The sequence below is a fragment of the Lytechinus pictus genome, chromosome 12 (assembly GCF_037042905.1).
Source record: "Lytechinus pictus isolate F3 Inbred chromosome 12, Lp3.0, whole genome shotgun sequence".
Taxonomy (NCBI): Eukaryota; Metazoa; Echinodermata; class Echinoidea; order Temnopleuroida; family Toxopneustidae; genus Lytechinus; species Lytechinus pictus.
Genome location: NC_087256.1, coordinates 11,632,602 through 11,656,272, shown reverse-complemented (window position 1 = coordinate 11,656,272; position 23,671 = coordinate 11,632,602). Strand labels below are relative to the sequence as shown.

Genomic DNA, 23,671 nt, shown 5'->3' with positions numbered 1-23,671 from the left:
AAAATCTAGGGAAACCACTTTTCAAGGTAATGATAGCAGCTCACCTCTGGATATTTTTTGCTCAAAAAAAGCTCTAGATCCTTTGTTAATGTGGGAATGTAAAGATTATGTGATGAGACAATGAGATAATTGAAAATAATCAGAAATGAGGGGGGGGGGGAAGACTCAGAAATATAAGGTGAAATAAATGACAAAATAAAAAACAAAGCTTGGAAATCAAAGTCCAGTAATTATCATAATGTTAATTCTGCTTTCATGGAAATTGATAAGAATTTAAACATAGACCACCAAAGAGACAGTTTCCTTAAAAAAAAAAATCTTACATTAACAAATTTACAAATGGCAAAAACTTCTTTATATGGTAGCATTTGATTAGCTAATGGTCAGTTTACCTTTTGCAAATATGCATACAAATTAGGCCCGTTTCGGGTACACGTGTACACGTGTACACGCACGGTCAAGTCAGTGCACGTGTACTAAATTCCATCACCGTGTACACGGTAGCATCTGCATAAAGCTTGCATGGGACTACAAAATCAGTGAACAAGCTCACAGCCTCACATTAAATCATAGTTCTCAGACACTGCACATATTCTAATTACTAATATGTCAATATATTTCAATTAATCTAGAGTGAGTTCACTTCCAAAATCGCCGATTTAATCCACATACATTCTGGAGACTCAAGTTTTTGTACCACGAAATGGGTCTGCTCCGCCTCCGGTCTCGAAAGTGTTGCTCAATCACACTCATAGCCAATTTGAGAATCACCAATTGCAACAGCGATCATTGCGACAACTTACGTGTTATACGCTCGTACACATGTGCTACAAGCCTACAAACAAACGCTCCTCAAATTGGCAACAAAATAATGAAAATCAATCGATAACTTCAGTTACACTTAATTCTGCAGCGATCTGTGCATGCACGTACGGTACAGTATACAAAATGCGCATCCAACGAGCGTCGGCGCTAGCAGGGCCCTGCACTGATTTTCTTTTGCATTCTTTATTAATTTAATGCGCTGCTAAGCTGAGTAAACTTTTAATTTGCACCAATTTTTGTGGATTGATACTTCAAACTTCTCTGGTAAGCTTTAAAACCGTGACTTAGGCTATATAGACCCCCTTTTTAATGACATGTTGATGCAGGTCTGTGTCGACATGAAAACAACTCGCTCTCAGAGTGTTTACAACGTGTACACGTGTACACGACCGAAAAACACGCCGTGTACACGTGCATCAAAAATGGACTTTCAAAACGGGCCTAATACAAATTCTAAAGAAATATATCATTTTCTTGTAAAAAACCTCAGCCGGTCATTTTCAGATGGAACCAAAAAAATGGTGACCCATGTCTGCGCACCCATTCACTTTACACACGATTCAGGGATTTTGATGAGAAAGGCTGCATTTTGAGGTCGACCCATGAAATGTTGGAAATTCTTTATTTTTCCACCATTTTGAGTCAGATTTTCTAATGAATATCTTTCTATGTATTGCATATGTAAAGTTGCTGATCATCGCGTATCTTCTTTTACCAGAATCGCACAGATACGCGTATGCACAGACAAGGGGACTGCGCAGACTTTTAATAGGGGACCTTGCCATTTACTCATCCACAAACGCATCTCATAACTTACTCTGGAATGGGTTCATGTTAGCAATGTCCTCCTCGTTCAGCTGATAGATGTTCTTACGAGCCGGCTCTGGAGGGGTAGGGGCGCTAACGTCATCCTCCATGGTGACCCCACCCTCTGAAGGGGGTACTTCTGCAGTACTCTCTCTAGGAGGTGATTGGTCTTTGGCACTGGGAGCAGAGTCCTGGACCAGCTGGTTAACCTCAGGAGCTGGAACAACAGGGGTTTCTGGATCAGGAACTGTGGAGACTTCGCTGTAGATTGAATAAGAGAGAGAGAATTTGGTTTACTCATGTCATCGTCTAATTCCCATCGCCCAATAAACTAATGAAATAAAATAAAATGATAATTTAATGCTGAAATTGAAATAAAAACAAAATAAAAAATAAAATATTTAGTAAACAAGTGGAATGCCTCTGGCGGTCTCACCTGCGATTCAATATAGCAGCAGTGCTGACTTTGAAAACTACTATAAAATAATCATTCACAAAAAACACCATTCATATAATGATACAATACTACGTTCATTGACATTTGACCTTGATCATGTGACCTAAAACTTGTCGGTGATACTTGGTTACCCCTATATCCACATTTTATACACTATATCAGTATATCTATAAACTTTGAAAGTTATGACAGCAATCTAATAATTACCTCTAAAATGGCCAAAATTCAATGACCTTAAATGACCTTTGACTTTGGTCATGTGACCTGAAACTCGCATGAGATGTTCAGTGATACTTGGCGACTCTTATGTCCAAGTTTTATGAACTCGACCAATATACTTTCAAAGTTATGATGGTAATTCAACAAGTACCCCCACCCCCCCATTTGGCCAAAGTTCATTGACCCTAAATGACCTTTGACCTTGATCATGTGACCTGAAACTTGCACAGGATGTTCAGTGATACTTGATTACTATTATGTCCAAGTTTCATGAATCAGATCCATAAACTTTCAAAGTTATGATGGTAATTCAACAGATACCCCCATTATGGCCAAAGTTCATTGACCCTAAATGACCTTTGACCTTGGTCATGTAACGTGAAACTCATGCAGGATGTTCAGTAATACTTGATTAAACTTATGTCCAAGTTTCATGAACTAGGTCCATATACTTTCTAAGTTATGCTGTCATTTCAAAAACTTAACCTCAAGTTAAGATTTTGATGTTGATTCCCCCAACATGGTCTAAGTTCATTGACCCTTAATGACCTTTGACCTTGGTCATGTGACATGAAACTCAGGCAGGATGTTCAGTAATACTTGATTAACCTTATGGCCAAGTTTCATGAACTAGATCCATATCCTTTCTAAGTTATGCTGTCATTTAAAAAACTTAACCTTTGGTTAAGATTTGGTGTTGACGCCGCCGCCGCCGTCGGAAAAGCGACGCCTATAGTCTCACCCTGCAGCTATGCAGGTGAGACAAAAAATTAAAAGAATATTGACATGCATCACATCATCAAGGAAAACAATAGAATACCATAATTAGAAATGAAAAATAAAATACACACTTTCTATTCTTTCTAAAACCCAATAAGAGTTCAAACAACATTTCTTTAAAATACAACATTACATACATGTAGCAGATCTATTGATTGATGGTCTTCACAATAAGGACTAAATAGATACTGAACAAATAGCTGGTGAATGTTACCCAGGGATTGCCCATGTTGTCCAATATCTCTTCACAAGTACATACAGCTGGGTGAGAAGACACATCTGAAGATAAAATGCATTTTGTAGTAACCAAGCCAGGAAATGCGCCACAACATTTTTGGATATCTCTACCATTTTCACACACTGTCTCTTAAGCAGCAAATCATTTTGTAGGGTCATGGGTTTTCCGTCAGTAACACACTCCTTAGACGGCCTGCTGTCTACTGTAGAATACTGACTATAAAGGGTAAACTCATTGCTAATCTCTACAAGCTAATCCTTTCCTTATGTTCTGATAGTATTATTTCTACAGAAATCTACTAAACAATACATACCTTAAATGGTAATTGTAGTTGGCATAACAAAAGACCCAATTTATCACTGACATTCCAAAGTGTTTGAAAATAGATGTATTCACAACATGACAGGGAGTAGATATTCAGTATACCTAAATGGTGGTTTCAACTACCGTACTAAAACCAATGATCCTCCTTACATAAATAGGTGTATTTGCGATGAGAATTGAAAGTTCAAGATGATTTTTAACATTCATAAGACATTCCTTGTATGATTCATCACATTTGATTCTATGCTGTTTATTTTGTTATAATACCTAATAACTGACTTCTTGCTATTCTTCTCATATGACATGCGTGGTTTGATCAATGATGATGATCAGCAACAATTGGCAGGGTTTTTTTCTTCACTTTTACAAGTAGGTAAATAGAAAAGCTACTCATGTCAATTAGAATTTTTATCCTATCTTTTTTTAAGGATTTCTGTATAATCTTTCACATTCTGTTCCTCATTTTAAACACTTTTGAATTAAATGAAATTCAAAGAGTAAATTGCCCATTCATGGTGACTCTTAAACACAATCTTTTAACTTCCATGCAGATTCAGCAACACATAGAAAGACCACAGCATGGATTAAGAGACAGGAAGAATCCATTTGAATACTACGAGGATGAACCTCTCATTGGATTCTATGCTGTTTATTTTGTTATAATACCTAATAACTGACTTCTTGCTATTTACCAGATTTACTTTTAACTTTTTATTATCCACCTTTCGCAACTTAATATTTCTGATGACTCTTAAAATATTTTGTCCATATAGATCTACAAATATAATTCAAACGAGTAAAAGTCATATATATTTGCTTGAATTAAATATGCCATAATAGATAATAAAATCATGCTGCTGACGTGTGATACAGGAAACAAAATCAGTGAACTTTATGAATTTTGAAGTACAGTTTCGTAAGATCAGATAAGAGTTTTATTTCAAACAAAAGCATTATTGAAGGAAATCAAAATGGCTTCTCACCCAACAGGTAGATTGAGGATGATATCGTTGATGATCTCAGCAGCGATGATCATGTAATCCTCATGATCCTGTTTGGTGACTATGGTGGCCCTCTCGGACCAGCGTTCTTTCTCGTCCAACTCTCGGACGGCCCCGTAAGGAGAGTTGATCTGATGGCCCTGACCTTGGGCTGGAGTTTGGAAGGACACCTGAACAACATAAATAAATGCATCATGTTTTAAAAAATTACAGTGATACTGAAAAACATGTATTACTGACACTTCACAATTGTTGTCCCCCTTTGGTTGCCGTTTTTCTTAATGGGGAGGCAGGAACACAGGTGGGGCTAATCTTAAGAATTGCCTTTCAACACACACACTAAACCAAGTTCAACTTTATACTATCTATTCTGCATACATTGAGAAAAATACTTTTCCACATCAGAATATAGTAACATTGGGATATCTTTGAATACTTTACAAATTATATATAAGTACAAGTTATTTCATTGCAAGGAAATTTAATTATAAATGCATGTATGAGTTTGATAAAAATAACAAAAAAACAAACAGAGGTCATTTTGGATTAATATATCAGAAATATGTATTGTAAATATAAAACATTTGTGAAGAACAAGAGGATCTGGGATAAATAATGGTAAAAATTCTTAACAAAAACTTTATTAAGTGCACTCTGGTTTTGAAATGCCGAAAGGTAAATAAAGTAATGCTTTTGAAATCTAATATAAATGTTGAACCAGTGAACTAATTTGGTTTGATTTATTTTTCAAAAGTACATTGCATAATTAAATTTAGAGATATTCTATCAAAAGAAATAAATTAGGGGATCTATTAAGTGTGCTTTGGAGAAGAAATAAAATACAAATATACATAAAAACTTAAAATTCTGTTCATTACTTAGAAATGTACTCATTCAAATGTTTGATTAATAAAAATGTTAGCAAAAAACTACAATGGAAAAATGCAGATGAAACAAATCAATCATGAAAACGATCCAGATCTGTATCCTTTTCAATTAATAAATAAATAAAAATATTGTGATAATTCAGATACAAATAAGTATGAAATTAGTATGAATCATACAACTATCTACCACCATGGTATATGTATTGGTACATTCCATATCTTCCTATGCAACTGATACCAAATATTGGAATGAAAACAAAAAATAATCAGCTATTCATGAGATTCTTAGTATTTCACAAATGGAGAGCTCTACTACTTTCATATGACATCAAATAGAACATCTACATTCATTTCGTTTAATATTTGAAATAAAACGAAAGAAAAAAAATCTTTGCACGGGTAACCTGCTAAAGTCATAAATAAAGAAATTTATTCCATACAAACTCAACAAACTCATAATGTACAAATTTATTATTTTGGCATATATTTCAGGTATTCAATAAAACATTGGTTAAAATATTAAACAGTGTGTGCATTTGTATTAGCTGCTTTACACACATAAATGGTGTGTACCAGTACATGCATGATGATAAACAAGCATGTTGTAACAGATTGTATTAGTAAAACAATATCAGTTGATATAAAGCTGCTGCTTGTTTCTGGCTAATGTACAACATAGAGAATAACTAGATCATAAGTCAATATGCATTTGTAACTTACGAACCGCCTGTAATAAAACAGTTAAAACCTTTAACTTTTTAGTTCTCGAATAATGACTGTTAGTTGTTAAATTCACTCTATGTCCAATTATCCATGTTTAATAAAGCTGCTTCATGTATTACATACATCATGTGTAGTATTGAATAAGTGTTTCATTAAACATTCATGTGATGACTTTAAAAAAAAAGAGAAAAAAATGTTGGCATCTAGGAAACAAAAGCAAATTTGTTTGTAGGTTATTTTATATTATTTTCATATTACATAATTCTGCAAGGTAATACAATCATATCAATGACCTTAGATTCATAACCAACAATCCCAAGCATCTACATGTATACAACATTTCAGTCTGAATTTCCATACTATGATTCCAAGTCAATTTCAAGTAGCAAAACATGTAGTTTGAAATCAATTTCTTATCCCTTGATGATTCTGAAACTTTACCTGAAATTATTTCATCCGAATAAAATTAACCCCCAAATCTTCTATTTTAGGTTAGGGGGTTAAAATGATTTGTAACAATGAAGTTTTTATGTAGGCTACCTGTATATAAGAAAATATTACTTTTGGACAATGTTTTCAGACATATAAAATTCTATATTAAGCAATATTAAAAAAAAGAAGATATATAAAAGATTGTTGCATAATCAAAGAATGTGATCATTTTTATTGCACAGTTTATCACATTTTCAGAAAATCAATGCCCTTTTACAATGTAATTCCAAACCAAACAGACAAAGCCTGATGAGAGATGGCTGTGACATTTTGCTTGTCTTGTGTTTATAGGATTGTCATAGACCATGTATACAGACCCTGTAACCTAAAGCTCACTGATTGATTCCAAGGCTGATTTTTACTATTGATCATGCACAATAACCAATGAAGTCAAATAGAAATCAGAAAAGCGATCGATCACTAACTAACCCTTGTGACACCAGCCAAGATCCTGACATGGTGCCAAAGACACCTCTGTCAGTGCCTCAGGCAATCTCGTCTGTAAGTTAATTGGATGGATTCAATAATAAACATACCTTCTTACCACATACGGAACCAGTATTTGAGGTGCACTGCATAGCAAGTGCAGAGCAAGGTAGGGTTTCAAATGCATTGCAGTAAAATATCTAAAGTGAATTGCCCAATCTTCAATTGAAGCAATGGTGAATCAGACGATTTTAGAAGTCAATATTGAAAGATCTGAAGCTGTCCTCCTAACCTAATAAAGGGACAATTAGTAGTTTGCATTTCTTAATATTTCATCGACTTCAACAGTGATGTTACATTAAAAGAACATGCATATAGCCTAAATGTGCACGTAAAAGTACCTAAATGGAATTGAACTTTAGTACATGATTTACAATACAAAATCTAACTGAAATAATATAAAGCTTTGGCTTGCAAATCTTATAATTAATGCAGATTTATAAATAGGACAGGCTAATGAAAAAAAAAATGAAATTGCGAAACTTGTATAGCTACACTACACCTTGAGTCTGAGAGGAATGAAAAAACAGTTTCAATTTGAGTTTTTGATTTTCAAAATCATCTCATTACTGTATCAAATTTCAATAAATAATGTGAGAGGATGTTAATATTTTAGTTTTGTGAGAAGTGGTATTATTAGGATAAATATCGATATAGTATATTTGTTAAATCATTTACTAAAATACTTTGACCACTTGCCAATTTCAATATTAAACACCAAGGAAAACAAATATTCTTTCTCCTGGAACTTAAAACTGTCAGCGTTTTTTCAGTATAACTTAATGATAAAAATCAAGCCATTAAAAATCACATAAAACTTACCAGAATTACATATCCAAGAGACAAAATGAGATCATGTTAATGTTTATTAACTGCGATTTACTTTTGCTCGGCTTTTTCAAAAGAAAGACAACATTTTCTTTCATCATTTATTTCGCTGTACAATGTGACTCCTGTTTAAATGGCCCAAATCATATTCAAAATGGTTGATAATCAAGACAAGAAAATATAAGCTGAGCATGCAAGCTGTGTGGAATAAGATCTGCTTCGCTTACCGCTTCCGGGAAACGAGTTTCGTCAGACGGAAAATGGGACTCGTCAGACAAGCAACCACCCATGTTACACGGGTAGAACTATGTAAGTTGTAATCTGAGTACGATTGCGAAGAGATGAATGATATTCCCTTTAGTTTCAAATAACTTGTTGTATACATTAGATACTTCAAACTTCTAATATCAGAAATTTTCCTCTGGGTGTTGATTTGGTGCCGTCAAACAAACAACAAACTATAAAGTGGATTCTGCAAATAAACCGCTGTTACTGTTATCCCCTGCTAAAGTACTACAGTTTGATCGACATGAATTCATGTTCAATAGCTAAGGACATTAATGGTTCCTGTTCTATGTTTCATTCATATTCAAGATCCACAAACCACAAAGACATTGGTTTTGTCTAAAAATAAAATTTAGGGTGTTGACTTCAGGTTATCTTGCAATTGGCAGATTATCTTCCTAAATCAGATCCATGTCCTAGGATTTTGAGTCACAAAGTCCTTTTCACAAGCACCTTGGGCAGGTAAGGAGAAGAAAAAACCAACAACGTCAAGGTTTGTAGAAACACATTCCCTGCCAATCTCTTCCCTTTTATAACCCAATACCTATTTCTCAATCCAACAGTTAGGAAGTGTTTTATTAGATAATTAGAGTACAACATTTCCATACCTTTTCCTGGTTACATTTGGAAGGAAGGGTTCTCTACTTCTAATAATGTAAATCAATACATAATGAACTTTACATATTTGTTAAAGATATAAGGTAGGCTATCAATAAGTTTCTTGTGAAATCATAAATTTATGTTACTTGAAATTCACCCAATAAGAAAATATCATTAGGACCCTTGTTTCATGTTTTGAGTTGTTTGACAATCAATTATTACACTCCAGACCATAAAATCAACCAAAGAATAGGACCTTATCTTTCATGCCACAGGAAACCATACATGTGCATGTACATGTAGTCCAGGGGAGAGTTTCATGAAAGCACTTGTCAGAGGATTTATTGACAAGTCCCACTTTATCTGACAGCTACCACAGTAACAGTGCTTCTCAGCCTTAATCAAGGAAAGTTGGAGGATATCACAACTTCTCAGACAAAAATGTTGATGAAACACTCCCCAGGAGACACAAAAACCACTTTTTATGAAATATTCAAAGCAAAATCATTCATATTCTTCAATTAATTGATATCATATATTCCAGTATAATAAAAAAAGGAACCTTTTTATTGATTTCATACAATAAATGTAATCTAAATCAAATTAGTGGTAGGGAGTATGATATCACAAAATTATGCACTTTTGTTAATAATAACAGACTCCACCTGTGTTAATACTCCAAATAGTTAAAGCTGTACACTAGAGACGATACATAACAGAATCAAATGTTCAGGACAAACTTCATGATAAATGGAACAAAATTGTAATGAAACTGAATTCCAAGCATTGGACATCTAATCTACAGAACTTCTTATTTTTTTTGTTAAAAATCATGCTCAAGTGGGGTAGGCATCGGGTGTATAATTAAAGTCTTCGTGAATCGGGACAGGCTCGGTGATGAAATGCCAGGAGTCAGTCAGGTACCCATGCATCCAGTCATCAGTCAACTCCGTAACAACATGCTCAGTGAATCAACACTGCAAATCCCATGCACACACAACACTACCTGCGCCATTGGGGAGTCTGGATCTTGTGGTGGCGAGCTGGCAGCATTGTCAAAGGCTACACCTAGAGCAGAGTCACTGGAGCTATGACTTGGTGACCTTACAGAATCCTTTGACAGTTCTGAGGAATCCCCATACTCGCACTGGCCAATACCATTCACCATGCGGTTGGGTGTAGGAGACCGATGGCCATCTGGAAGACAGATATCATTGTCAAGATCACCGCCGAGCTCTTCTTCCAAAGACTTCAGATCATGGTCATTATCCAGTTGACTGAGCTCTGCATCCGTGAAGAGAGAATCGCTACCAGACGACAGATCCTTATAATCATCCGCTATAGAGTCATCGGGTACCCCTAGAGCTTCCAGGACCTTCTTGACATCTCGCTGCCTCAATCGTGCCATGAGTTCATCATCTGATACTCCAGGGTCTATCTCCACAGTACCAAGGTCTGCTGGGTCAATTACATCTGGTAGAGAACATGGCTCAATCTCTGGCTGAGTATCCGAAAGAAGGTACACATCCGAACAAGCAGGTGCCATGACAGAACTGGTATTACTACTGCTATCCCCCACCCCATGACTATCAGAATGTGCACTACCCATGTCCAAGGCAGCATTAGCACTCATTAACCTACAAGTACGGCGTGGTCCACTACCGCTACCGGCTCCTCGTTTTCGTTCCCTCGTTGCCGACTTGCGAGAGTTGTCACCTCTCTTCTGATCACCAAGAGTCCTATCACTGGCAGGGCTGCCCTTTGGTGATGGAACATTCATCACAGAGCCCCCGTCTTTGTTGTGTCTACTCTGCACACGGGGTCTCCGGCTCTCTCCTCGAGTGACTGGCATGGAATTTGATCTCTGCGGCGGCCTCCGTGCTATGCTATCTCTAGTCTGCGTGGAGCTGCTCAAATGATTGAAATTGATATTGACTTCAGTCGTGTAGGGTAGGCTCTGTACTGGGGTGTAGCTCCGTGAGTAAAAGTGGGATGAAGGGGACAAACTTCCGTCGGATGAAAAGTCACTCATGTGAGAGGCCGTGTCGCCCATCCCGGAGGAATAATGTTTTGTGATCAATGTCTCTCTAGTCTGAATGCTACTAAGATAAAAACTTTAAATAAAGGAAGCAAGAAGATATTAAGTAAACACACCTCTTCATTAAAATAATAAAGAGTTGAGGTGATGAATACATGTAGTTCCCTAATCATATAACCAGCTTGCATCTGACCTACACAAAGAATTAAATGTCTGCACGATGAATGATGTGCAAGAACATTGATAGCTTGTTAAACCATTCAGTCTATTGATGTACAATATATAAAGGTCAAAGGTCATTAGATAATTGATGTACATGGGCATTATGATTTCAAGCGGAAGATGCCATGGTGTGCAATACATGTATGATGAAAAAGCAGTGTTTATCTTTTGAGAGATCAATAAAAAGTGTTTTAATAATCATAAACTGGTACTGAATTAGAGACCAATAAATACAAGCATCTCAAAAAGAATCTGTAAACATCATTTGTTGAGGTTAATTACCTTCAAACTCTTGCAGATAGGCAGCGGAGTAACGATATTGATGATGTTCGATGGTTTCAAGATTGAGTGTGGCAAGCTGGATGGGGTTCCAACAGCCTTAGGAGTGACTGAATTTTCTTTATCAAGCACTGGAGAAAATGGACACCCATTCATTTTTTACCTGTAGAATGAAATATGGAGAGGAGCAGATAGAGAAGTGCAGCGGGAAGGTGGGAGGGGAAGGGATAAGAGTTCAAAGGGAAAATACAGAGATAGAAACAAAGGGGGAACAAAGAGAATGAAATTAAACATCAAATAAACTGTAAATTCTGAATGATTGACATTCAGATATTCACCTCCAAGAAAAAAAATTAGTAATGTTCAAATCCAACATGTCAATACAATTTTTTGTTAGATTCCTATGAGTTTTTAACTGTAGTTTCAGACTAACAAACTACACACAAGGACCACTGAATTCTCCATCTCATGCAAAAACATTTTTAACAAAGTAAATCATGTGTCTTTAGTAATGAACGTATTTGTATCTCTCCACAGCAACATCTTTTAAAGATCTTTTAAAGATGCAGGCAATATACATGTATTGTTACTATTGTATATAACTTCACCTCACTCACTCAAAAGTGAAGTACAGTGTGTACAGTAACTTTTGTGTCAAAGTATAACATGAGAGATATTAAATGTTTGACATCTGATGCAAGATAACACACAGATGATCTGCTTGAAGCATACATGTATCTCATCTGCATACAAAGCACATCAACCCTGATAATAATCCATGTAATACCAAATGTACATGTACATGTGTACTGCTGAAAATACATGTACCCTTCACAAAGTGAATACCATTCAAGCCATGTGGTAACACAAGGGTTAAAATCATATCTTCTCAAGAAGCTTAGTGAACAGAATACAGGGCTGCACTTCATCCGTTCCACTGTGCATGTTCAAGACAAATGTCTCTCAATTGATCCGCAACGCCTCTGCAATAAATCACATACTTTTATCACAACATTAATCTGTAAACATTTCTACAGCTGCTACTGTGTAGTACCACACCATGCAGTTGACAAGTATGTGACTTCATATCCCTTCTGCATATTAAAGTGACTGATTTATGTTTATCACATGTTGTTTCAACAAGAGCGGCCCTGTCTTAGAAATCCATACACAATTAAATGCAACAATCATTGTTTCTTGAATGAGTCCATTAATTATGCAAAAATTGAATCCTGAGTGCTATAATCATGTTACATTTTTTAAACTCAAGAATATACAGTGTCAAATGATTTTGAGTTTTTGAGGATTCTATAGACCTATAAATCATGCATCCTTTTCAAATGCAGGCATCTCATATAGAAAATGTATTGTTACCAAATGCTTCTGCTTTAGAACATATTTCATGCATCAAAATCATTTTGTAAGAAATCTGAGCTGTTCTTTGACATGTTAGCCTACATACATATGTACAATATCATTCTCAGGGAAGTAATGGTTGATCCATCATGTAGGCCTATAGTCTGCAAGTAAATATTTGGGGGAAATAAAGTAAAATATAGTCAATGCAACTTCATGTTTCAAAATCCAGAATATCTCTCATTACCCGACCTTCATAAATAGAAATACATATGAGGGTAGGCCCATTTTAGGGGATGTGCAAGGGGCACCTCCCATCTTGTTTTCCTAAGATTTATACAGGATGGAACTTTTCAACAATCTAGGCCTAGTTGGCCTGCACTGGATATTGCAACTTTAATAGATAAAGGATATGGGTCATACAATTCAGGTATACATGTAGGCTAGCGACTGAAAAAAAAAGAAGAAGAAAGCGCAGGCAACAATTTTGTCCATGGTATTATATGAAGAAGAAGAGCATCAGTAGAATATACTCATCTCAAGAAATATTCAGAGTACTGCTCTTAATTAATGATACTGTAAATATGTATAGACTGAATCAAGATGGATCATGCTTGTTTTCTTACAATTACTTTTTTTTTAATACTGTTTATAAATTACCAGTGTTCATTATTGCAGGTGTTTACTTGTACAACACAGTAAACAGACCCATGGATGTCAAATTTCAATTCAAATACGGTACAGGACAAATGTACTGTAAATGTACATGTACAGCAATTTTCAATACTGTTCCAAATATTGTACACATTGTGTAATGTACCTTTGCATGTTTTGCAATGTATGCAGCACACATTCTTTTTCTTCAACTTTATAACAATGCACACTGCATGAATGCATCATGAAAAGTGGCCACTGAGCATCATTTGTTCTATTGGTTTAATACTTCCATGAACACATAGAATTGAATGTACTGATTTACAGTGCATTGCAATGGGAATGCACACCGACGACTCTACGAGTAGTATCATCGTCACTCCCTGAACTACATGTACATGTATGTACATTTTACCAATCCACAAATCAATAATAATCTTCTCCTGCAATACATTACCATCATCCTTCTATCACACTCATGGTGGTGTTACATGTACAGTATGGTTAAACCCCTGAACGTGTATCTAGTATCAATTTCCCAATCTCACACTCCATTACCTCCGCCATTCAAATCAAATTCAATTCCAGCTCGGGATGCACTTGCACATCCAGTCATCCAGCCAGGCCAATGAAGAAAATATTCATCAAATCAAAACTGGGGCTCAAATATTAATCTGTTGGATAATCAAGGCATCCTCATAAAGCCCCCTGGCATATCTCAATCAAATTCATACCCTCCCAATACCATCACAAGAGATTGGTGACTCAATTTAGCAGTGACTGTCATCTCCAAGCGGGCAGTATGCACATTAGAATATTGCTTGGTACATGTAGCTACACTGTAGTGACTGAACCAGTAATGACTCATAAGACAGCGTGAAAGGGGAGGGCAAAGAGACACACGTTAAACATGACGAGTTTAAATGATGTGTCCACACTTTTTAGTACTATCATCATCATCATCACCACCACCTTAAAATAAGAGGGTACTGTATCCATAGTAGCAGATTGGCAGCATACACTGTACACATGACTCCCTCCCCATTACAATACACCTGAATTAAGAATAGAGAGAAACGGGTATCTGACTTTGACTAAAATGGCCATGAGAAGAAAAGTGTGGACAAAAATGGTTGGCATCAGCTTCGTCCGACTACTGAATTCGTATAAAGATGCACTTATTAAAGGAGAATGAAACCCTTGAAACCAGCTGAATCCATATCAAAGAGAAAAATCAAATAAACATATTGTTGAAAGTTTGAGGAAGATTGAATGAATAACAAGAAAGTTTAATATGAGCATTTGAATATTGAGATCACTAATGCCATGTAGATCCTCCTATTGGCAATGCGACCAAGATCTGTGATGTCACACACGTACAACTCCCTCATTACTTTAGTACTTATTTCACTTATATTCTCACTTTTATAGAGTCTATCACAAGGTGAGGTGTTCTCTTTATGAGAGGACAAGTACAGAGGTTTCACAACATCATATCATTGATGAATCGTTTGTCATATGATTAGAATGAGCAAAAAGAGATGTTTTGGGGTATATTTTCAGTGTCCAAAAGGGGAGAGTTGTTCATCTGTGACATCATAGATCTTGGTCGCATTGCCAATGGGAGGATCTCCATAGCATTAGTGATCTCGACATTCAAATGCTCATAACTCTTCTATTGCTAGTCCTATTTTACTCAAACTTTTGTTGATCTTATTCTTTGATTTTTCTGCTTTCACAGAAGCTAACTTGCTCCAAGAGTTTCATTCTCCTTTAATATTGTACAATTATATGTATCTATCATTCCATATATGTTTATTGAATGGCAAATATTTCAATCCATACAGATGTTAAGGATGTAACCTTTGGAGAAAAAATGAAATGTTACTGTTACAAGAAAAGCTTGAGATGAACAGAATTGTGTGGTTACATACATGTACAGTATCTATTGAAGGGATGCTCCAGGCTAAAGATATTGATAAAAAGAGTAAAATTCACAGAGCAAAATGCTGAAAATTTGATCAAAATCGGATTACAAACAACAAAGTTAATATTGAATTTTAAAGAATCGCATTATTCCGGCGAAACAGTTCTAGGCATGTCTTCATATCCGTTAGGTGGTATCATATCCCCACTTGTTCTTTTGTATTTTATTATATGAAATTACACTGTAGGTTTATTCAAAAAATTTCTAACAAGAACTAAAGCAATTGGATTGACAACTGCTTTTAAAGTGCATTAGTTATTTATTGCTGCAAGTTATTTCATCATAATGGAGACAAATCATTTACACATTTATGAAAAAATGAACAAAATGATTTCATGTATAAATAACATAAGAAAAAGGAAAGTGGGGATGTGACATGATCAGCCCACCTCATGAATATTCATAAAGAGTAAAGACATGCCAAGAACTGGAACACCAGAATAATGCAAATCTTTAAAATCCAATAAATTTGTTATCAGATTTTGATGAAATTTTCAGCATTTTGCTCTGTGAAACTCTGGTCTCAACTTAATAAGAGACCATTCAACATTTGAGAATTAGAAATTAACAAACTGATAGAATACCGGGTAAAAGTGGCCATAGCCTACACCGTGTGGGGTTCAGTGACGCAACAAGAATTTGGGTTGAGGTGAACCGAGGTGAACATCTCTCTTTGAAATGAATTAACACTGTACCAATGAAAAACATGAGGAAAACAGATGTGACACAGTCCAGCCTACAACTACAAGACATATAGTGTTCTATGAAGACAGAGATACATGTATCATCCATGGAGAAAGCAATATGATCCTTTACCTACAGTCCCAATAATAATGAAAGGTGTTGTGTTTTCACCCTGTCATCGTCATTATCATGGCTACATGACCATTTAAGGTCAAGAAAAAGTGACTGCTACAGCACATGCAAAAACTACTATTTAACTACTTATACTACATTACAAGTCACATGTGAGATAATCTCTTTGAAACTCAAGACTTAACATAAAATTGTGATGAATACAGTGTAAAATGTTATACATGTACATGTACACTATGTATTTTGCAGTGAATTTTGTACCCATCTCTACAGCTCTCTGGTTGAGCCTTAAAGTTCTGTCATCCCAAGAAAAAGTAGATTTGAATAAAAATTTCAATATAGAAAAATCAACACGCATGGCACTGAGAATTTAATCTAAATGAGAATGTAAAATAAGAAAAACTAATTAGAGTATTGCATATATTTGTGCACAAAACACTAATGCTGCATGCACACCACAGGTGACTGTGAAAAACAAATGAGGGCTGATGATGTCACTACATTTTTTTTTTCATTCAGGACAATGAAAAAAAATTTGCAATGAAATGTAATACCTACATGATAAAAAGTACTTTAACTTACCAGTAGGTCTGTATGTTATCTCAACACAACCAGGACGTTCATGTACGGATTACAAAATTACACACTAGTAATTCATTCCACCAAAGGCAGGAAGCATTTGATCACCTTTTCCTTCAGGATACAACACAAATGCCTGTAATGTGTCGTTACTTGGAACTGCAGTTCTTGTATCAAGAACCATTTCTACCACGGGATATGTATTACTACTACTTCATGTACAGTCCCACACATGCCATCTCATGTTACAGATCACTGCTAAAAATAGTAGCTTACAATAGATATGTCAACTCCCCTAATGAATCCAAAAGTGCACAGTGACTGACCTAGCAGCAAGCTGTGACAGTGACATGCATCATTTACATTTCTAGTTTGAAGACCAAGGACAAATGGAAATGTTCACTAGTGTCAATGAAGCTGGATCATACTGGGATGAAAGGTCTTGTGAGTTATGCATAAAAAATGCAGAACGACTGAGGTACTTCGGATTCATTGTGAACAACCCAGCTCTGTTGAGAGCAAGAAAGTGGTTACTGATATTTGTTGAAATACAGTAGTGAATCATGACCTTTTTGTTGCAGGCTGATATGGAGGCAAGTCTAGTCTAAGGAAGGGCAAGGGAAATCTAGAAAACACTTTACCCCCTTATCTTTCTCACCAAATTTCATTGCAATCTTTTGCATCCTCATTCCTAATACACATACTAAAATGAAGTTTTAGAAATAGGCTTGTAGACATGTAGGCCTAACTAATGAAATGATCCCACAAGCTATCAAAGCAAAATCCTTGTGTATGTATGTATGTCCTTTGAACAATTCTTTGGATGGTTGCTTAATAGTGCTTACGTGTGTGAATTATTCAAATTCATTGTTAATACTTGTCTATTGTTCTTTAAAAGGCATTTAAATCAGGCAGCTTTGTGGAAATCTCAGTTTCATGGGAAACCGTCCCAAAACAAAGAGGAATCATGCTTGCGTGTGCACATCGATCCTGGAAAATGTGCATGACTGTACGTACATGTCACTATCACTCACAGTATTATCAGTGAGCTAAAGCATGTCAACAATGCATGGAATGTGAACATGTACTGCATGCATATCTTTAACCATGGACCCTACATTTGTACATGCACAGTTCTCATAGAATGTTCTTTACGAGTTAGTTTCCCAAAATTCAAACTTTTCTCCTAATCATCTGCAAAATATTGGAGATGATGACAAATCATAATGCTGGTACATGTGTGAAGCACACGTAACAAATCAATGTCTGCCATTAAGACTAGCACATCACTATGTGTGACTACAGTGTGGGCACATTCACACTAGTAGTATGACACGCATACACATATGACTTATCCTTGTCAAAAGAGGTCAATCTAAACAACCTGACCAGGAAATTGGGATAGGAAGGAAGGAAGCCACTTTTATGACATTATATTCCAGCGCACTATTAGTAACCATATTTCATGTCTAGGTCAAACTCTAGGCCATATATATCGTGGTGTAGTTAACTAACTGTACATATTTGTTGTCCATTTGTCAGAAGCATGTAGCAATTTATGAATAACAGGTATTTAGGCACATAATCTGAACTCGAGTTGAATCTAAAATTTCTGCTCTGAAATTGAGGTTTAACTATGAATAGCCAATTGACATCTACAATATGTAAAAGTAAAGGATCAATTTGTCAGCACGTTTGGTGCCCAATTGATTCATAACTAGCCTATTCATAATTGTCAGGGAATACAGGAACTAAATTAGTTTTCTTCATAATTACTTGTAAAGTGTGGGGGAAAAAAGAGAGTTAACATAACAAATGTACAATGTGCACATTTTTTTAATATACTTTTTTGGCTTCCATAATTATAGAAGAATTAGACCACGGTCTGAATTAAACTGGACTAAGAATATGGGTCAGAATATTTTTTTTTAATAGTTTACCCAAAACTGTGTCACGTAAAAAGGTATGAATCCAGAGATGATCTTTGATACAAAATGTTCTAGAATGTAAAATACATGTACAGTGTACACTGCTCTGCAATGGGTCATTAGAGTGAAAATGAAAAAATACTCAAGATTTTATCATTCAACAAAATACAAGTACCAGTTTGGGTAGCTCCTGAAAGAAGCTATCCTTTTATCCTGGGTGTTGCAATTGGTTGGTCAAGATATCGGATTGAATCCCTTCCAAGTAATATCCATCAACTTCATCACGTATCATAAGTATTGAATCTCAATGGACCATATCATCGCTTGCCCTTCATAAACACATCACAGGCGTCCTGTCTTACATGTAATTTAGAGTTACCTCATAATTCGATCATGACTTGTGACTCACATCCTAACCATGCAATGTGGCATAAGCTGCTAAACCTCCCATGACATAAACCCGAAAACCTCAGCCATGTGGATATAAGAAAAGTGAATTAAGAGATCATTTTCATCCAGCAATAACCATCTTTGCTGGAATATGATCTGCAAAGCGATAGCAAAGAATCTATTGCATGGATAGGTGTGTCGTCCAGCAGGCTTGTTCACCTGTTCAGGACTATCACAGGATATTGGTCCATAACTGTAGCTATCAGCAACGCTTCCTCCATGGGTTATCAGCTCAAGTCTATGCAGGTTTCTTGTGCAGTACATCAAGTACAGTGTATTTATTCATACATAACAAATAATCCAGTTGTACAAAACTACAAACAACTCAAACTGCTAGAGAAGTATAGATCACCGACTGATAAGTTTTCTCACGTTATACAATGTAGAATGTGAGCGAAGTGCACCCACCGTGTGTGGGTTTAAAGTTCACAAACATGTTCTTCTTTTTTTTTACAATATTTCATAATTATCTATATAGTTTGTTTATAGTGAACTAACCAACATTGTATATCATTTCTAAATAATGGCATATTATTAATAGCTCTTCTGTAAATATACATTTAGAGTACATTGTAGGATATTCATAATTTACGTAATTTAATGAAAGTAGCTTTGCTACTTGATTACATAATTATTGCGGTATGAATGTATTTTTGAATGTGTACATGTAGGAACCTGGCCAAAGATGCAAGTAGTTGACGACTTTGGATGGTGTGAGGAAAGGCTGCTGGTTGATATTATCTTTTTGAATCACGCTACAGTACGTGTAGAACACCTTACATGTATTGTAGGTATTAATGTTAATCACTTATGATACATGTATGATAAACAGAAAAGACAGTTTTCACAGCAAATCTACAATAAATACTCAACAGTGTTTTTTTAAGTTTTATTCTCCCACAGCACTCATTATCACAAACCCAGCAATATGATATGACTACACTCTACAAAGAGGACAACAAAAGAAGGCCAGAAGAATATCACCATTACCAAATGAAACTTACTTGAAAATCAAAACTTTAAACTGTTCTTTTCCCCTCCTCTGCAAAGTCAACGGATACTACAATCTGGGAATATGCATGCAATGCAATCAATGAAAGATATGAAATCTGTCAACCTTCTAATAACTACAGGTGACGTGCCAATAAAACAGTTTTATGAACAAATTATCTCCACAAAGCAACTGACAGTGAATCATACCTTCTCTACAAAACCTCACTCATGGATGAAACTGGTATTTAAAAAATATTTTGCCACCTGACTGCAAATCTTCATAATTTTTTTTTTTTTTTTTTGGGGGGGGGTCTTTCTAGTAATTGCAATAGTACTAAACATTTGTTGTTTTAATGAAATGAGTGTGAATTTCACATTCATAAATAAAAAAGATAAAACCAATGAATTATCTAAAATCATATTTTAAAATCTGACAGTGTGTTGATCCCGATTTCAAATTCTGTAAGATGTGATATCATCTGAAAGATGATACTTTAACTTGTCATATCAGACTGGAAATGAAAATTGTTTAAAAATTCAATAAGACAATAAAGGTCATTTTCAGGGATCCCTTGACCATTGTATTGATAACTACATGTAACAACACATAGGTCTACATGTAGTAAATGGGAAAAAATGGTAGAAATTTGCTATGATTTCACAGGAATCTACTTTTTGTTGGAAAGAGTGAAAAAATATGAAATTTGACTACGGGCATCATAGGTTATGTGAGATACATTTTTTATGTAAACTATGTTTGAAAATGGGGGAAGAAAGTAAAGCTTTATAGTTGAAACAATGCTCAAAATCAGATTTCACTGTCGACACTCTTGGGTGTCCACATTAACACAAGGTGGTGGAACTCAAGATTTTAAACTCTGTAAAGACAAGTAGTTAGTGGAAATAGATTCATCATTCAAATGATCACTTTATAATTAATATTTCAGTTCACTGAAAACTTTCAGTGAACTGAGAAAATGATACGGTATAAATACAAATGTGATTGGCTGGCATGTTGGTATGCTCAAGCTGTAAGATGAACGATCAAAGAAAGAACCTGACCCTCTGTATTTGATATCAAATTTTTTTTTTTTCAGCAGATCTTTCGCAAAGAAGGTAAGCTATTCCTACTCATATTTTTGTTTAATTCTTGCGCCCTTTTTTGCCCATCAAAAGAGCAGTAATCGAGGAGGGTGAGGTAGCTCACCCTTTTCCCCATAGTTGCTGTTGCACACCTTCCTTTTTGAGGAGCGCGATTCCGCCGGCGCTCCTACCGCGCTCCTAGAAAAAAATAAGAACAAAATATCGCGCTCCTAAAAAAAAAAAAAAAGCCTCCACAAAAAGTTGCTGAAATTTCACATTTTACATCTTTATATTCACAAAATAGGCATTTGTTTTCCATAATTCCTTGAAATTATTTTGATTTAGTTGGAAACTACCGAAAAAATGAAGAATATTCACCTATTTCCCAACTCTGGTTTGTTTTTAAACTCGGTAAATATTGTAGTCCCATATGTAGATTTTCATGGTGTTGACCAAGTGTAAAACGATCAAAACGATCAACGGTCGTTTTCAGTTAATGTTGCAACACCATGGAAGTCTACATATGGGACTACAATATTTACCGAGTGTAAAATCAAAACAGAGTCGGATAGGATTACTGTTCGCATGATATGACGTTACAACTTACAAATCACATAATTAATACTTTTTCATTCTTTGATGGATTTCTCTGAAACCTGCAATATTTTGTATTATTTCTTCTGCTATTTCCCGTCTGACAAACAATGCAATTCGTGTTAATTTTTTTAGCTTTTTATTAAAAATTAACGTTTATTTTCATGGCAATTACTTTAGCAAATTCAAAATCAAACTAAAGTCAACATGGTCAAACGAGTACTCGTAGGTGGAACTGTTAGTCAGGCCCACTCACACCGTTTGCGAGGTTAGTATTAGTATACTAACCTCGCACCATGAACCGCGTTTGGCAGTGGATTTCTAACTAGTGGGTCGCGCGTGCTGCGATCCCACTTCTGGTATCCACAACACACGACTTCTATGGCTTGATTTTTCTGTGCACGGCGGCGTGTAATGAACCCTTGAGTGAGTTAGGCCTAATGTCATAGACCAAAAGCTTCGGTCTCTGTTATAGATTGTTCCGCTGATCTCCATTGGCTCCACTCACCAGTTACAGCTAGACCGAAGTTCTAACTCGATCTCTACAGGGACTAAAAAATGGCCAAATGTAATAAGTTCGGATAAACCAGGGAAGTGGGAGTAGGCCTAGGCGACAGCCGAAGTCATTGTTTTTTCCTTTTAAGTTTTTTTTCCTCGTTTTGGTGCATTTCAGGTCAAAACTGAATATTTATTTTAGTCCAATTCTTTTTATATATTTTCATAACACAAAGGCATGAAGACAGAAATTGATGAGCCCGTTGGGGGGGATTTTGCATTGTTAACCCCTAATGGCGGCTGCACGATTGCGAGCCGTCTCTATCTACGAGGAGAAATAAAAAAATTAAAATGTTCACAAACTCCTCACATAAAACAGACGGCTGCCACTTGCCAGCTGTCTACTAACTAAGACTAAGTACTAAACTATTGGCATTGCACTAATGCCACTATGTCAGTGACATGTTTGAACATGTTGAATTTGAAACAAGACTAAAAAGTATACCGGTATTGGTAATCAAGTTAATAATTATCAACTAGGGCCTAATATCATCTTATAAATATAATATATCTGATTTAGTTTAATTTGAAATTAACTTCGATGTGATGTGCCTGATGTGATAGGGAATTGTGTGCACTCAGTCTCAGACTCAGTCACAGGCACCGGCAGGAATCGGCCATCATCAGTCATCAGGAGCTGCCTCGGGCCTGTGCGAAGACGCGGCGCAGACGGACGCCGCCCAACCGGCCCGATAGTCTAACGGCACTGCCCTGATCCGAAGGTGTAGCATTTTCCTACTAACCATACACGCAACCCATTCATTCAGATTCAGTGCACATCTCATTATTCCGAACCCGACCCACACGTCATCGCTCTTGGAAATAAATTTACAGTATCTTAACCATAGAAGCAATTGAACTAGAAATCTGTCAAAAGAAAGAATAAATCTTACCGTATTGTGGAAGTTGAATTTTGAAGAAAACACAAAACTTTGAACGTGGCCAGCAAATCGCGAACAAGCAAATTTGAATTCCATGACGGTTGCTCCAGTTTGATCCAAGATCGGCCAAAAATAACTAGCAGTGCGCATGCGCGGCATTATACTGGTAATATTAACATTGCGATTGCTGTGCGAATAATGTTCACACGGGTAAAGTTGCCAATTATTATCTAGTAATGAATTGAATTGAATTGAATTGAAGTGAATTGAATTGAATAACTTTAATGTCCATAAAGGAAATTCT

General features: G+C 35.8%; 1 protein-coding gene across 3 annotated transcripts in view; it reads right to left on the bottom strand.

Moving 5' to 3' along the window:
* Nucleotides 1-23,464, bottom strand: part of LOC129273529 (transforming acidic coiled-coil-containing protein 3-like) — a 54,011-nt gene extending 30,547 nt beyond the window's left edge. The window contains exons 1-5 of one of the 3 annotated variants that reach the window (XM_064107945.1): nucleotides 23,380-23,464; nucleotides 20,266-20,328; nucleotides 11,495-11,654; nucleotides 4,634-4,821; nucleotides 1,643-1,893 (exon numbers count right to left, since the gene is read on the bottom strand). In XM_064107945.1, the coding sequence (XP_063964015.1) occupies nucleotides 1,643-1,893; nucleotides 4,634-4,821; nucleotides 11,495-11,647 (592 nt within the window). In that variant the 5' untranslated portion in view covers nucleotides 11,648-11,654; nucleotides 20,266-20,328; nucleotides 23,380-23,464. Of the gene's footprint in view, nucleotides 1-1,642; nucleotides 1,894-4,633; nucleotides 4,822-9,958; nucleotides 11,027-11,494; nucleotides 11,655-16,886; nucleotides 17,111-20,265; nucleotides 20,329-23,379 lie in introns of those variants that run through there. The other 2 variants (XM_064107946.1, XM_064107947.1) reach the window with 2 other exon arrangements.
* Nucleotides 23,465-23,671: the final 207 nt, after the last annotated feature.